Source organism: Phyllobates terribilis, unplaced genomic scaffold (assembly GCF_046119375.1).
Source record: "Phyllobates terribilis strain yellow unplaced genomic scaffold, ASM4611937v1 Scaffold_3__8_contigs__length_932513732, whole genome shotgun sequence".
Taxonomy (NCBI): Eukaryota; Metazoa; Chordata; class Amphibia; order Anura; family Dendrobatidae; genus Phyllobates; species Phyllobates terribilis.
The window spans coordinates 231,849,435-231,863,860 of NW_027362763.1; the positions used below are offsets into that span (position 1 = coordinate 231,849,435).

General features: G+C 40.2%; 1 protein-coding gene across 2 annotated transcripts in view; it reads left to right on the plus strand.

Annotated features, from left to right (window-relative positions):
• Positions 1–12,954, plus strand: part of LOC141259135 (phospholipid scramblase 1-like) — a 58,943-nt gene extending 45,989 nt beyond the window's left edge. For both annotated transcript variants that reach the window (XM_073674656.1, XM_073674657.1), the window contains 4 exons: positions 940–1,160; positions 3,231–3,392; positions 6,291–6,452; positions 9,273–12,954. In XM_073674656.1, coding sequence (XP_073530757.1) covers positions 940–1,160; positions 3,231–3,392; positions 6,291–6,452; positions 9,273–9,311 — 584 coding nt within the window. In that variant the 3' untranslated portion in view covers positions 9,312–12,954. The remainder of the gene's footprint in view (positions 1–939; positions 1,161–3,230; positions 3,393–6,290; positions 6,453–9,272) is intronic.
• The last annotated feature ends 1,472 nt before the right edge of the window (positions 12,955–14,426 follow it).

Sequence of the window (14,426 nt, forward strand, 5' to 3'; positions counted from 1 at the left end):
TTAACGTGACAGGTTTCCTTTAAATCAGAGGCGGAATTACAAACTATAGCGTCAGTCTGTTCATTGTGGCTATGTACATGTGGTGTTTCCTGAAACAACAAGAAGTTAAGAGTCTAAAAAAAGCTGAGTGGCCAGTGTGAAAATTGCAAGATTTCTATTTTTTATCCTTAATACCGATTGTAATGTGGGAAACAAAAACATTGCTCCCAAAAAAATACATTTAACACAAGAACCTGATTTAACAAGTCATTTTTTGATGTTGGTCCAAATGACGAATGACAATTTTAGATATTTATAAATGTATCTTACCATCCCTTTAATCCGTCATGCTGTAACTTTTTGGTTGTCTTTGGGTCCTGCCGGTGATGTCTGTTGGTCAGATGCCCAGGAATGGCATGTGTCACCTATAGGCTGCAATAGCATCCATTTAATGGATACATCATAGAAAGCTGTTGAAAAACTTATCAGATATCCATGGAGACCTTTCTAGTTTTAGGGTGATGCATGCCAGCGTTACCTCTCCATCACAACCTTCGTTTAATTTATACATCTAGAACTTTTCTTGGTGTATACCGCAAACCAACACCGGAGATTCCCAGATATAAATACTGTAAGGGGAAGTTTGCCTTAAATTTTGTGAGAAGCTGCTCCTACTGAGGTGATAATTAATAGGGGTTCTCCAGTAGCTACAATTGAATAAAAAAATGTTTACTTGAACCCTATGTAACGTGCACTGCATGAATGTACATACATATACCGTAAGGCCTGATCATCCATACATGAGCTTATATATATGGATTGGAAGCTGTACAGAAGTCACTACATGTGCTACTGGATCATCTCCTAGAAGATCTTTCTGAGCATCAAGCCCAGAAGTAATATTTGCATGAGGATAGTTCTGTTTGATAACGGCTTTCTTTCTTTTATCTCCATATTAAGCTTTGATTGGCTACGAAAGCAATAACAAATATGAGATAAAGAATAGCTTGGGACAGAGGGTGTACTTTGCTGCCGAAGAAAACGATTGCTGCACTCGGAACTTCTGTGGAGCCGCTCGCTCCTTCACTATGACCATCATTGATAACACCGGTCGGGAAATAATTCGGCTCATCCGACCTTTCAGGTGCTCTGCATGCTGTTTTCCCTGCTGTCTACAGAAAGTAAGTAATAGAGTATTTCCATGGCTTTTACACCACTAATAGCCAAGAACTGGTCTCTGCTTAGTGTTGTAATGCTGTCATCTGCTGGACTGACTTCTGGTGCCCACATTGCTGGAACAGTGTCTGTACGGGAGGGAAATAAACGTGTTTATGTTACATGAGGGAATACAGAGTTTAAGAAGCTCTTATCCAAGTAGTAGTTGTTCACCTATCATTTGAATGTTTAACATAAAATGTCATTAAAATGAGAGAGCATTTTCTGACAGTTTGCTTCTCTTAAAGGAAATCTGTCAGCAGGTTTTTGCTACCTTATCAAAGAGAAGCTGACTCCAATGATATTTCACTGGGATTAATGGGTGCTGTCGTTCTCACCCAATCAGAACTTTTAGATGTAGCATGCTGCAGAGCTGAGGAAGCTAACCCCGCCCACAGCAGGCTCTGTATATACAATGTCCTTAAACAGTGAGCTGCTTATCACAGGAAGGGGCGTGGTCAGATCAGAGCTCACATGTCTAGCTAGTCACAGCAGTGATAAACTACTGGTGATAAAACAATCATTGTAAGCGAACAAAACCACACAGCTTGATAAGACAGGCATAGCTGAAATCTGTTTTAACCCTTACCTCATGCTATCTTCAGATTACAGAACAAAAACCTGGTGACAGTTTACCTTTAAGGCATTTGGCAGTCGATTATGATGATGACATACTGTACAATGCAACTTTCAAGAGCTCTCCATAAGAAGAATAATTACGGACTTAAAATATAATGTTGCCTTTTTGATTATTATATTTAATAATGGTTACTAACACAATTATTTCTTTGTTCACTTACAATGAGCTTGCAAAACAAGCAGTTTAGCGATTAGAATAAAAAGCTGAGAACAAATTATAGGGGTTGTACCAAGTTTCTAAATGATCCCCTAATTATTGGAGAGAAGATAATTTAAAGATTGCTGGCACTCCCACTGATCCCTAGATTTTCGAGCCCCTGCTTTATGAATTGGAGGTAGAGCTTTGTACTCCGTTATCATTGGCATGAGAAGAAAATCACAGTATGCTACAGGTGCATCTGATGATCGGATCACACGCACCCATAGAAGTCTATGGGTGCTTGTGAAACATCGGCCCGCACTTGGATGTCATCCCAGTGCAGCGCGATTACCGCAGAAAGAGACGATGGAGAATTTGATTCTCCATCTTCTCCGTACCTGTGGTACAATTCTATCTGATCCGAGTAACATTAGCATAATCTGCCCGATTCTCTCGCATGAGAGAATATACGGCAATGTGACCACGCCTTAAAAAGAAAACGGCACATAATCTCACGAAACCCCTTTAAAGGGAATCTGTCACCCCCTGGGACTTATCTGACCTCTAACATGGGCATACAGGTGATAGAAATGTGAATCTATACCTACCTGTATGCCTCATATTAGAGATCTTGTTGCTGTGAAATGTCTTTTTATTCCTACAAGTTTCTGATATGTTCCAGTCCTGGAGACTGGAAGAAATCCCGACTCCTGTGTGAATTACAATGTTTCCTCCCTCCCCTGCACGTCACAGTGCCTGGATTTGGCTGCTGCAACTGCACGTCACAGGGCACTGTGATGTGCAGGGTAGGGGGGAAACATGGTAATTCACACAGTAGGCGGGGAGTTCACTGCAACAAGACCATTAATATGAGGCATACGGGTAGGTATAGATTCACATTTCTCTCACCTGTATGCCCATATTAGAGGTCAGATAAGTGCCAGTGGGTGACAGATTCCTTTTAAGATCTTTTTGTGTCTGGCAGAGGTAGTGGAAACTGCACCTGGCATCATTGAACAATAACCAACATTCCTGTCATTCAGTCTCCTCTTTTCCATCCAGTATGTATAGGATACTACTTCTGACTCCTGCTTAGATTTTTTTCTTTTTTTTTTTAGAACTTATCTAAAACTCCCTCCACACTGACGTATAGGAATTCCTCTTTGTTATCTAGCATGATACACAGTCTGTTATGAAAGACTTTAAGTTGGCTCTAAAATTAGAGAGCGACTATGATGTTTTGCTTTTCTCCTGACAGCTTGAAGTGCAGGCTCCTCCTGGAAACACAATCGGATATGTGAAACAGAACTGGCACCCATGTCTACCCAAGTTTACTATACAGAATGAGAAGGAGGAGGATGTTCTTAAAGTGCATGGACCTTGCATCCCCTGTAGTTGCTGTTCAGATGTGAACTTTGAGGTATTGAATGTCCTATCAAGATATGTTTGTTCACTGATCATATTGAGGAGTAGTGGTTACAACGCCTTACAGTGGTGTGAAAGTGTTTGCCCCCTTCCTGTTTTGTGATTACTTTTTATATCTTCGTCTAAGATTTAAATTTGTTTTGTGATCTGAAACATTTGAGTGTGACAAACAAGCAAAATAATACAAAATCAGGAAGGAGGCGAAAACTTTTTCATGCCACTGTATATGGCAGTCAGAACACTGCATAAATTCAGCCTTTTCTATACCTTTCTTAAGAGAAAAAAACAATGCCTTCTTACACTTTTTGGAGCCTATCAGTGTAAAGAGGTTGTCCCAAATGGGCAAGTTATTACCTATCCACTGAGGCAATGATCACAAGGGGTCAGACCACGATCTATCTCTAATTATCACCAGTTACAATGGAGCAGTGCATGCACTGTACTCCGCTGACTTGTAGTCAATGAATGGAGCTCCTTTTTTACAAGGCATTTCAGAGCCTTGTTCTCAGGATTGGTGGATGAGGTCCCAGCAGTCCGACCCGACCGATCAGCACATAATAACTGAAATTACAACACATTTCAAAACGAATAATACCTTAATACAATGAAAAAGGGTGAGATTCCCTCATCCTATCAAAACCTATAGATACTGCCTGGAGAAAAGAAACTACCCCAACTTCTCAACATACCTCAGTTAACCCTAATTAGGTGCATTTACACTGAAAGATTATTGTGAATGAACGTTCCTAGTAACACTCGCTTTGTGATAATCTTGCAGTCTAAATTGGTTGATGATCACTCGATGAATGTGCAAAACGCTTGTTCATCTTTTACAAAAGATCATCGTTCTTGGTGTTGCATGATTGTGAGGTGTAAACAGGATTTGCACCTCCGCGAGCAACGGCAGCCTGAGTGATCTGCTACACATTGTGTAAATCGCTTATTAACGATCATAAAAACACCTTTTAAGGATTTTTTCCACAAATAGATAAACTGCCCATAACCAGCGCAGATTGACAGTATAGGTGGTCAATTGGTACTGAATCATAGCATCATAAAATGTTAGAGTTGGAGGGGACCTCCAGGGTCTTCGTGTCAAACACCCTGCTCAATGCAGGATTCACTAAACCATCTCAGACAGTCCAGCCTCTGTATGAAGACTTCCATTGAAGGAGAAGTCACCACCTCTCGTGGCAGCCTGCTCCACTCATTGATCACCCTCACTGTCCAAAAGTTTTTTTAATATCTAATCTGTATCTTCTCCCTTTCAGTTTCATTCCATTGCTTCTAGTCTTTCTTTGTGCAAATGAGAATAAGGATGATCCCTCTACCCTGTGACATCCCTTCAGATATTTGTAGACAGCTATTAAGTCTTCTCTTCGCTTTCTTTTTTTGCGAGTTAAACATTCCCAGATTCTTTAACTGTTCCTCGTAGGACATAGTTTGCAGTCCGCTCACCATCCTGGTAGCTCTTCTCTGAACTTGCTCCAGTTTTTTGAGTCTTTTTAAAATGTGGTGCCCAGAACTGGACACAGTATTCCAGATGAGGTCTGATCGAGGAGGAGTAGAGGGGGATAATTACTTCCCGTGATCTAGACTCTATGCTTCTCTGAATACATCCCAGAACTGTGTTCTTCACTTTTGTTACATGGAGATAGTAAGGGGGTTTTCACGGGGGAGTCTTTCTCTCCAGATCTATATCGATATTATCAGCAGCACATTTATATGAAAGGATGTGCTGACAACCAACATTAATTTTTAGATGTACATAAAAAGATGCAAAAAATGACAAATTAAGTCTCTTTTCGCTTGAGTAAGTTTACACTAAGCAATGTGAAGCATTGTACACATGTTATTTTGGGCAGTCATCGTCACTACACATTTTCCAATAGTTTATCAGGGGACACAATAAAAAATAATAGATTTGTTAGCTATCCAATAAAATGAGCTCTCAACCTATATGGAAAAATTCATATGAAAGTACAGTTCAATGATTACACATTATAGCCTGTTAAAGGGAACCTGTCATGTACCTCAACTAATGACTTGTAAGTACAGGGGCTTTCATGCTGATTAAATCCATACCTTGCTTGTAGAAATCCATTTTACCGTCTCTGAGAAATCCAGCTTTAAAATCATATACAAATGAGCCGCAAATGCTTTGGGGTGGGGCAATGCACTTGCAGCTCTCCTGCCCTCTCTCACTATTCCCCGCCTGCTGCCTGTCTCATGTCTCTAGCTGACAGGTCAGGAGAAGCAGGTTACTGGAACAAGTGAACTGTCAGTCATACAAAGGAGACAGGTTGTGTGTGGGGAATAGGGAGAGCGGCAGGAGAGCTGCAAGTGCAATCTCCCATCCCAAAGCACTTGCAGCTCATTTCTATTCGATTTCAGCATTGGCTTTCTCAAACTGCAAAACTGATTTCTACAATTAAGGTTATGAGTTTAATCCGCATGAAAACCCCTGTACTTACATGTGAAAAGCTTGATTTATAAAATAATAGGAACTTGTCATGCTGTTCAAAAACAGCAGGTTGATGGGTTTTAGATGTTCCAATGGATATTGCCAGATATTCCATGAGCACAGATGACCCTTCGGGTATATGTTTGACTTTAATGGTTAATGTATAATAGCCCATAGTGCTGATGCGTCAGCCCTGGGATTTACCTTTGCTCTTCTGTTCCATTTCTTTCTTTTTTTTATATAGCGCAGTATCATGCGATAAGATTGTGGAATGTTTTCAAACACCATATCCAAAAGGTTATTATCCAAGAATTAAACTCCCCAATAAGGCATGTTCTATTCTGCAGTGTATCTAGATATAAATCCTAACTTACCTAAACAGCTTCCTGTCTGCTTTTCACAACGTTTCTACTTAATTTCTCCCTTTAGCTGAAAGCACTCGATGAGCAATCTGTAGTCGGGAGGATTTCTAAACAATGGTCTGGACTAGTAAAGGAGTATTTCACAGATGCTGATAACTTTGGAGTTCAGTTCCCCATGGACCTTGATGTCAAAATCAAAGCTGTTATTCTTGGTGCCTGCTTCCTTATTGTAAGTATTATTTGTTCAGCGTCTTATTTCTCCTGCGGAGGCGGGGGGAGGAGTTGTGATTAAATATATGGGTTGTTTGCTGGAACTATTTTTTTTTTTTTTTTTTTAAGCAATCTATGGCTTGTGTAGAGTGCAAAGGGATTTGATTAGATCGAACCCATTCTGCTCTTATTTTTTTTATAGCCTGTAAATGTTCCTAGCCTGTCCTTTACACTCCAGTGTTAAAAATACAAACTGTGATTGATGCAGGAAGGTAGGTAAATGGTTAAAGCCGTCAGACGATAGTAAAATATTCTAGAGGGGAGAAAAGGTGGAAAGCGACAGAAGCAGGGCTGCGGAGTCGGTGTCCATTTTGGTGGAGTCAGAGTTGGTATAAAAGGGAGCAACTCCTAAAATATATAATAAATTCGGTTTAGTAGTTCAGTGCAGGATGTGCTGTAAATGTTTTCATAAGAATTTGGGAAAGTTATGAAATGTCCTAAAAATGTCTGTTCTGTTCCTGATCTAAGGATCTAGGCTTCTAGCTGAGATGAATCTGTGCTGCACTTTATGTACACGCTCAGTGTTGAGGCAGAGCTGTGGAGTCGGGAGTCATGGCAGTTGAGGAGTCGGGAGTCATGGCAGTTGAGGCGTCGAAGGTTTGGCTTACCGACTCCACAGCCCTTGACAGAAGGCAACAAGAAAACAAATGCTCTAGAAAACGCTGGCAGAAGCATATAGGTGGCCCATAATCCATGAAGCTTGCTTAAGTGGGTGTATCTGATGTTAGGTGAATCATTACACAATCTGTAGTCACAGGGGCAGGGACTTCATACCAACCAGTGAAAATCGTATGACCTCAATGCAAAATGTGCTTCAGGAAGTAGTGGAGGAATGGAGACATTGTGACTTGAATCCAGCACTCTAAGGGTGCATTTACACAGTACGATTATCGTGGGCGAGTATTCCTAGGACAAGAGACTTCAGATCTGACTTAATTCTGTCGGCGCGTCAGTTTTTCTCGAGCATTGCTATAATTAACTCCTGCTAGTTTGCTCGATTATACACCAAGACAACTGATCACGTTCACGGTGTTGAAACAGGAAACCACAGTTGTGACTTGGAGAGGTGGAGAAAACAATGTAACATCCTGTAGTAAGGCGTTGCTCCACCTGTGGTTTGGGTTATGTCTCTAGAAGCAGGTTCTGTTCACACTGGCTCTCTCTTGCAGCAAATCCTAATGGATATCATTGCATCATAATGGCTCCCTCAGGTTTTTATCAGGTTTCTCTTTGCTTATAATGCAGCTGATGGTAAAAAAAGCAAGCTCAAGTGAGCCTAACAATCTGCAATTGACATTTCTGAATGATTTCGTGGTTCCTGTTTTTGGAAGGCATTTTTTTAAAGTTTTTGAAGTATATGGGCATATTATCATTACATACAATATTTTGGCATGTGCCATTTTTTATCAAAAACGTGGAAGTTTTTTTTATAATTTTTACAGATTGTATCACCTTTTACAGTACATTTAACCTTTTCTATTATTGCCATTGCTCTGAAAATGGCTTGAACAGTAATGTGTGCTGCACCTTCCCTTCTACATCTAGCTCTGCTCCCTCTCCCTTCATTGAAACTTTGCAGCCGTGTAGCCTTTTTTTTAGCAGGATCAAGGTAGATCCGCAATGTGGCCATATGGTAGTCAAGTACGCTGGAAGATGCACTGAATTTATTGCCCCAGCTTGAACAGTCTTTTGCTGCTCACTGACTCCATTTTAAAGGGTTATTCCCATCTTCAAATGTGGTTATTGTCGGAGAGTTCTCTTAAATATTAGAATTGAGATATTAAAGGGATTCTGTCACCAGATTTTTGCCACCTAATCTGAGAGCAGCATAATGTAGAGGCCGAGACCCTGATTCCAGAGATGTGTCACTTTCTGGGCTGCTTTCTTTAGTTTTGATAAAATCACTGTTTTATCAGCAGGAGATAAGCTCTGTAGAACTTCGTCCCTACTATTGATTGACAGCTTTCTGTGTACACTGTGCATAGGCAGAAAGCTGCCAATCAGTGGTGTGGGCGGGGATATACAGAGCTCTGCTTTCAGAGAACTGCTAGATCTGCAGCAGAGAAAACAGTGATTTTATCAAAATGACCACAAGTAACTCCGTATATCTCTGTAATCCGGGTCTTTACTACTACATTATGCTGCTCTCCTATGGGGTAGCAAAAACCCGGTGACAGATTCCCTTTAACAAGCAATATCGGACAATATACACCCATGAAAATGGGAATAACCTGTTTGTTAGTGGGCCAACAAGTGGGTAATACGTCTGAAATGTGGATCATCCGGCTTCTGCTACAGTGCACAATGCTGTGATTATACTCTGCCACCTAGTGGTTGTCTAGCTCTAAGCAACTCCTTGCACTTTATAGAACCTAGGATAAAGACAAAATGAGCAAATACTCTGTAGTAAGGAAATAAATAGTAATACTACATGTAAATTAGATGGGGTACTTAGTTAATACTATATTGATTAAAAAAGCGTAAATGCCATCCCACCTCGACAAGGTGCATCTATTACTATACTATGAAACCCCGTACTATTACTATTCACTTACTGCAGGGTATGTGCTCATTGCTTTTCTCCTAGGTTCTGTCTGTTAATGGCCACAGTGTGAATGTGCACCTACACATTGCACTTATACCAACATATATTCCAGGTCATTCTTTTGGTTTTCCTGTCACTTTCTGTCTCTCTGAATATCTGCTCCTGGTCATGTAACTCTTCCAAGTCATTTTCCCTGATTACTAGAGGACACTAATTCTTCTTTCTTTTCTACAGGATTTCATGTTTTTTGAAGACAAAGGAAATAAACATTAGAATGTGAAGATGGATGTAACAGAAAGAAAAAAAGTCCCTATAGAAGAATTTGCCCTGTTTTTTATTTTTTTATGTATATTTTATTTTTCTCAAGTTTTTAAATATGTGGTTCAAATGTTATTTTTATGTATTTTCTATATTTTTTTCAAGTCACATAAGTTTCAAGTTCCTAATAGCCTGAGTGCTTTGACTTTTTTAGATTTCATCTAGAAGTAAAAAAAAAAAAAAAAAAAAGGGCAGATTGTTATATCTGTGCACCGTTTTTCTTTTTCTGGTGCTGCTGGGACCAGTGTGGTGTCTGAATGGTGGATTTTACTGGGACCTATCAAACCAAATAGAACCAAATAACACATTTCTGTAACAGGGGGCCATGTTCATTTCTATCCTGCTTAGAGGACTTCTCTCTGATGACCAGACACTTAGGTCCCGATTCCTCAGGACTGGCGTTGTGCACACCGGTATTAGTGAAGGAGTAAGATGCTCCAAATTCTTTAAGGTGATTGCCTCCTAATGAATCTGTCCCATCTTACAACTGGTGCGCACCACTGCCAGTGGTGTAATTTACGCCACTTCATGGTGCAAATAATAGTGAATTTGATGTACGGGCTTTATCGCGCCCCTGTACCGCCCCGGCTCCACCTATTTTGATAGAGACAAGCATAGAAATGTCAAAAGTCAGAACCTGCAAAACTTTAGTAACATTTGAAAGTTTTGCATCCTAATTCAGGCGAAAACACCTTGATTGTAGGGTTTTTATGCTAATAATTCCTTATGAGAATATTGTTTATAAAATTTACAAAACTTTGCACATTTTATTATAAAATATTACACTTTTAGGCTGTGTGCCCACGTAGCGTTTTTCAAGCGTATATGCTGCGGAATTTCCGCAGCGTAAACGCTTGAAAAACGCATGTATATCCGCACCCCATGGTCCCCAATGGGATTCCACAAGTTCTATGCACATGCTGCGGATTTTTCCGCAGCATTTATGCTGCGTTCAAAAATCCGCAGCATGTCATTTAATTTTGCGTTTCCACAAGCGGAATTGCCTTTATCCAATGCATAAAAAACGCAAGGCAATTCCGCATGTGGAAAACGCGTGATAAACGCGCAAAAAATGCGCGATAAACGCGTGCGGAATTCCGCATGCGTTTTTCCGGGAGAGGACTTGCAGAAATGAAGCAGAAATTTTCTGCTTCATAAATGCAACGTGGGCACATAGCCTCATGCAATTTAGTTGTTGTTGGCATTTCAATGCCCTTTCTTTTATTAAGACCTTTGCCTTTAAAGTGAAAAGTCTACCTCTTGTAAGCCAATGTACAATGAATGTACTGTTTAACGTCTGGGCATTAAATAAAAAATAATTTTCCAATTTCTTGACATCCATGTGCCAAAAATATCAATGTAATGTATAAAAACTATGTACTGCACATTAGATTTTTTCCAGTTTCAGAGGAAGAATATTAAGAGTCAGATGCAAGAATATATTCATTAGTCGGGGTTCAAACACAATTTAAAAGGAATCTGTCAGTAGGTTTTTTGCTATGTTATCTAACAGCAGCATGATGTACAGACAGAGTCCATGATTCCAGCGATGTATCACTTTGTTTAGTGGTTTCAGCAGTTCTGATAGAATCAGTTTTCTTTGCTACTGATCTGGCAGAGCTCTGAATGCTGAGCCCTGGATAACCCCGCCCCCACCACTGATTGGCAGCTTTCTGTGTACATTGGCAGCTTTCTGTCACTGTACAATCAGTCCTGGGGTTGTGGTTGGACTAAGAGGCACGAGAGCAGCTTGTCCTGTAGTGATACTCTCCTGCTGATAAAACACTGATTATTTAGAAACCGCAAAATACAGCCAAGTAAGTGACACATCCCTGGAATTAGGCTCTTTTCCCCAACATGCTGTTTTCAGATTACATGGCAAAAACCTGGTGATAGATACCCTTTAATATAGTTTGAGTGTTTTTAACTTCTTTTTGGAGCCAATCTTGATATTGACTGCCAATAGATTCTTCAAAACTAGATAAAAACGCCGAATTAACAATGCACCCAGTGCCCATATCCACCCTCGTACCTTGTACTCGTTTTTATATTTGTGAGAAAATGCATTCTAAATAATATTTACTTTCTAATTAACTAGTATTAACCATGTAAATTATAATATGTAGTGACATTCTGTATAATCTACACTACCGGTCTCCAATCTGTGCCTGAGAGTCACATTTGGTTTGCAACTCTCTGCATTGTGGCTAGTCATGTGCATCCTGACCATATATACTATGTACTTGCTACAATACGGCATCCACATGCACGATATTACCAACCTACCCTATACCCAAGTCAGCGCTACTTTAGGTAGTGTAATGCCATTGTATTCAATTTTAAAATTCAGAACGTTCATTCATGATTTACTGTTTCTCCATGTCAAAAGGGGTTTTCTCATAATCATAAATGGGTTAAATTGCAGATTACGTGTAAAAACAAGGACCTTTGCGATCTACTTCTCATTAAAGAAGTTAGAAATGCCTTGAGAAAGGAGATTTTTAGTTTACTGCTCATTGCCTAGTTACCGGCCACCTTTGCAGTCTATCAGCGGTGGTGGGTCTTCTAGACAAGGAGCGCACACTTGCAAGCTGTTTGCTTTAGAGCTTGTAAGCACTGCTTTGAAACTGGCCAGAGTGCTGGATCTGGTCACCCTGAGTGACCCTGTGCTTCTCTGATGCCGGAGAGTGTACAGTTTGGGCCAGCGATGAAATCATGCCATTGGCCCAAACTGTCAGCCTTCGGGGTTGCAAAGCCACTGGCAAGCAGAAATCCGGGAGGCAGGGGAGCTGTGTGCTCTTGAAGAAAGATAACAAAAACCTTTTCACCTGCTAAAAATTTTGAATTGAATGTGACTACTTACAGCTCATTTTGGCTTACAAGGTTGGGGACTTTCAGCCTTGTACATGTAAAATGTGTAACACTGTGTTCAAATGTAGTTTTAAGTGTCCTTTACTTGAAAGCTTACACTCTCCTCATGTGCCGGCGCCGTTCTAGAGGTGTCAGCACTCGCGGTCCGGGGGTACTTGTGCTGTTGTTGTAACAGGTGACCCCGGCACCCAAATCAGTGACCTTGGCGTCACTGTCCCCGCCTTCGTACAAATCGAACATGAAGAGGAAATCTGGGCTACGGCTGATCTCTGATTTCCTCTTCATGTTAAATTCAACATGAGGCGGGGACAGTGACGCCAGCCCTGATTGGGCGCTGGGGTCACAACGACGGCACGGGAACCCTGGAGAGAGCGAGTGCCGACCCCGCAAAAACAGCGCCGGCACAGGAGGCGAGTATAAGCTTTTTTATTTTGGGGGATGACAAGGAGTTGTCCAAGTAGTGGACATCCTCTTTATGTCAAACTTGCCTATAAAAATATTTACCAAAGTAAGCTGGTCTGTGGCCATATGGCCTTTCCAAACTTTTTATCTGCAATACTATTAATACTGTGTTTGTTAATAGAAGGTTAATCTTCTAGTCTTATTCTGGGATCAACATATATTTTTTTTAAGACCTTACATTGATGGGGTTGTCTGGTTGTCTTAAACATTCAATCATAAATCTCAACTTTTTTCATAATCTTTTGGAAAATTCACTTTTATATTTTTTAAAATAAGTTTTCTTGTATTTTATATGTGTATTTTATTGAATGACCAAACCCACTTGTGCATCTGTCAGCTACAACGGCATCACTATGAATAATTGACATACACATGACCGCTATTATTTACCTAGCCATCATGTGCCTTTAACAGCCGCAGATACCCAAAAATGGTATCCCTAAAATCGTCAGCTCAGGGCGCAAAAAATAAGCTTTAACACAGCAACATATCCCGAAAAATCAAAATGTTATGGGTCTTGGAAACTGGCAACAAAGGCAAAAAAAAAATTTCTTCCGAATTTCTGAAATTGTTTTCACCACTTAAATAATAACAAAAAAACTATACAGGTTTGTTATCTGAGTACTTGTACTGTCCTGGAGAATCATAGTGCCAGATCAGGATTACCACATAGTGAACATGGTCAATAAAAAAAAAAAAAAAATCCCCAAAAATTTGTCGAATTGCACTTTTTTTTTGCAATGTCAATGCACTTGGAATTCTTTTTCCCGCTTTCCAGTGTATCACATGGTAAAATGAATGATGTCATTCAAAAGTACAACTTGTCCCGCAGAATACAAGACCTCATACGGCTATGTGAACAAGAAAATAAAAAAGTTATGGCTTTTGGAAGAAAAGGAGGAAAAACAGGAGGGGGGGGTAAGGGTGAAGGGGTTAAAGGATATCCAATATCATTCCGAACTGATTACCTTTTCTTCCAATATTGTGACGATTAGAGTTGGAGCAGATTTATTTGCATGCCCATTCTATCAGCCACAACAGCCTTTGCGGCCCCTGTATTGGAGTGGGGGGATACCGCTCGTTACCTCTCGCTCTGCAGTAACCACAGACCACTGCTGTGGCTGATGGAATGGGACATGCGAATTAATTCCTACCAACTCTAGTGATCATTTCTGCTCATTTTCTATATTTGGGCATAATTTACATTAAGCTAAATTACTCAATAACGCTAAGTTTGAAAATTTGGTGTAACACTTTTTGGGAAGATTAGATCAATGTGTTATCTGTTATTTTTCATAAGGTAACTGGTAAATCTCTTTTGGTTGTCTTTAAACGAGTGAGATGTTTTATGATGCTAAAGAGAAACCATTCAATGACAAATTTAGTTCTGCCAACTTTGTACCGATACCAAAGTCTTTTCTGATTACTGCAGTTTTTGAACCACAAAGGAAATCCGTTATCAGGTTTTTGCCACCCCATCTGATGTAAGGACAAAGATGTCGATTCCAACGATGTGTCGCTTACTGAGCTGCTTGCTGTCATTTTGATAAAATCAGTTTTCTCTGATGTAAATGTAGCAATTCTCTGAATGCTGAGCCCTGTATAACACCACGTCCACCACTGATTGGCAGCTTTCTGCCTATATACAGTGGACACAGAAAGCTGTCAATCAGTGGTGTTGGTGGAGTTATCTAGGCCTCATGAATATGGTGGAGTACATGACAGCAGGTTTACAAG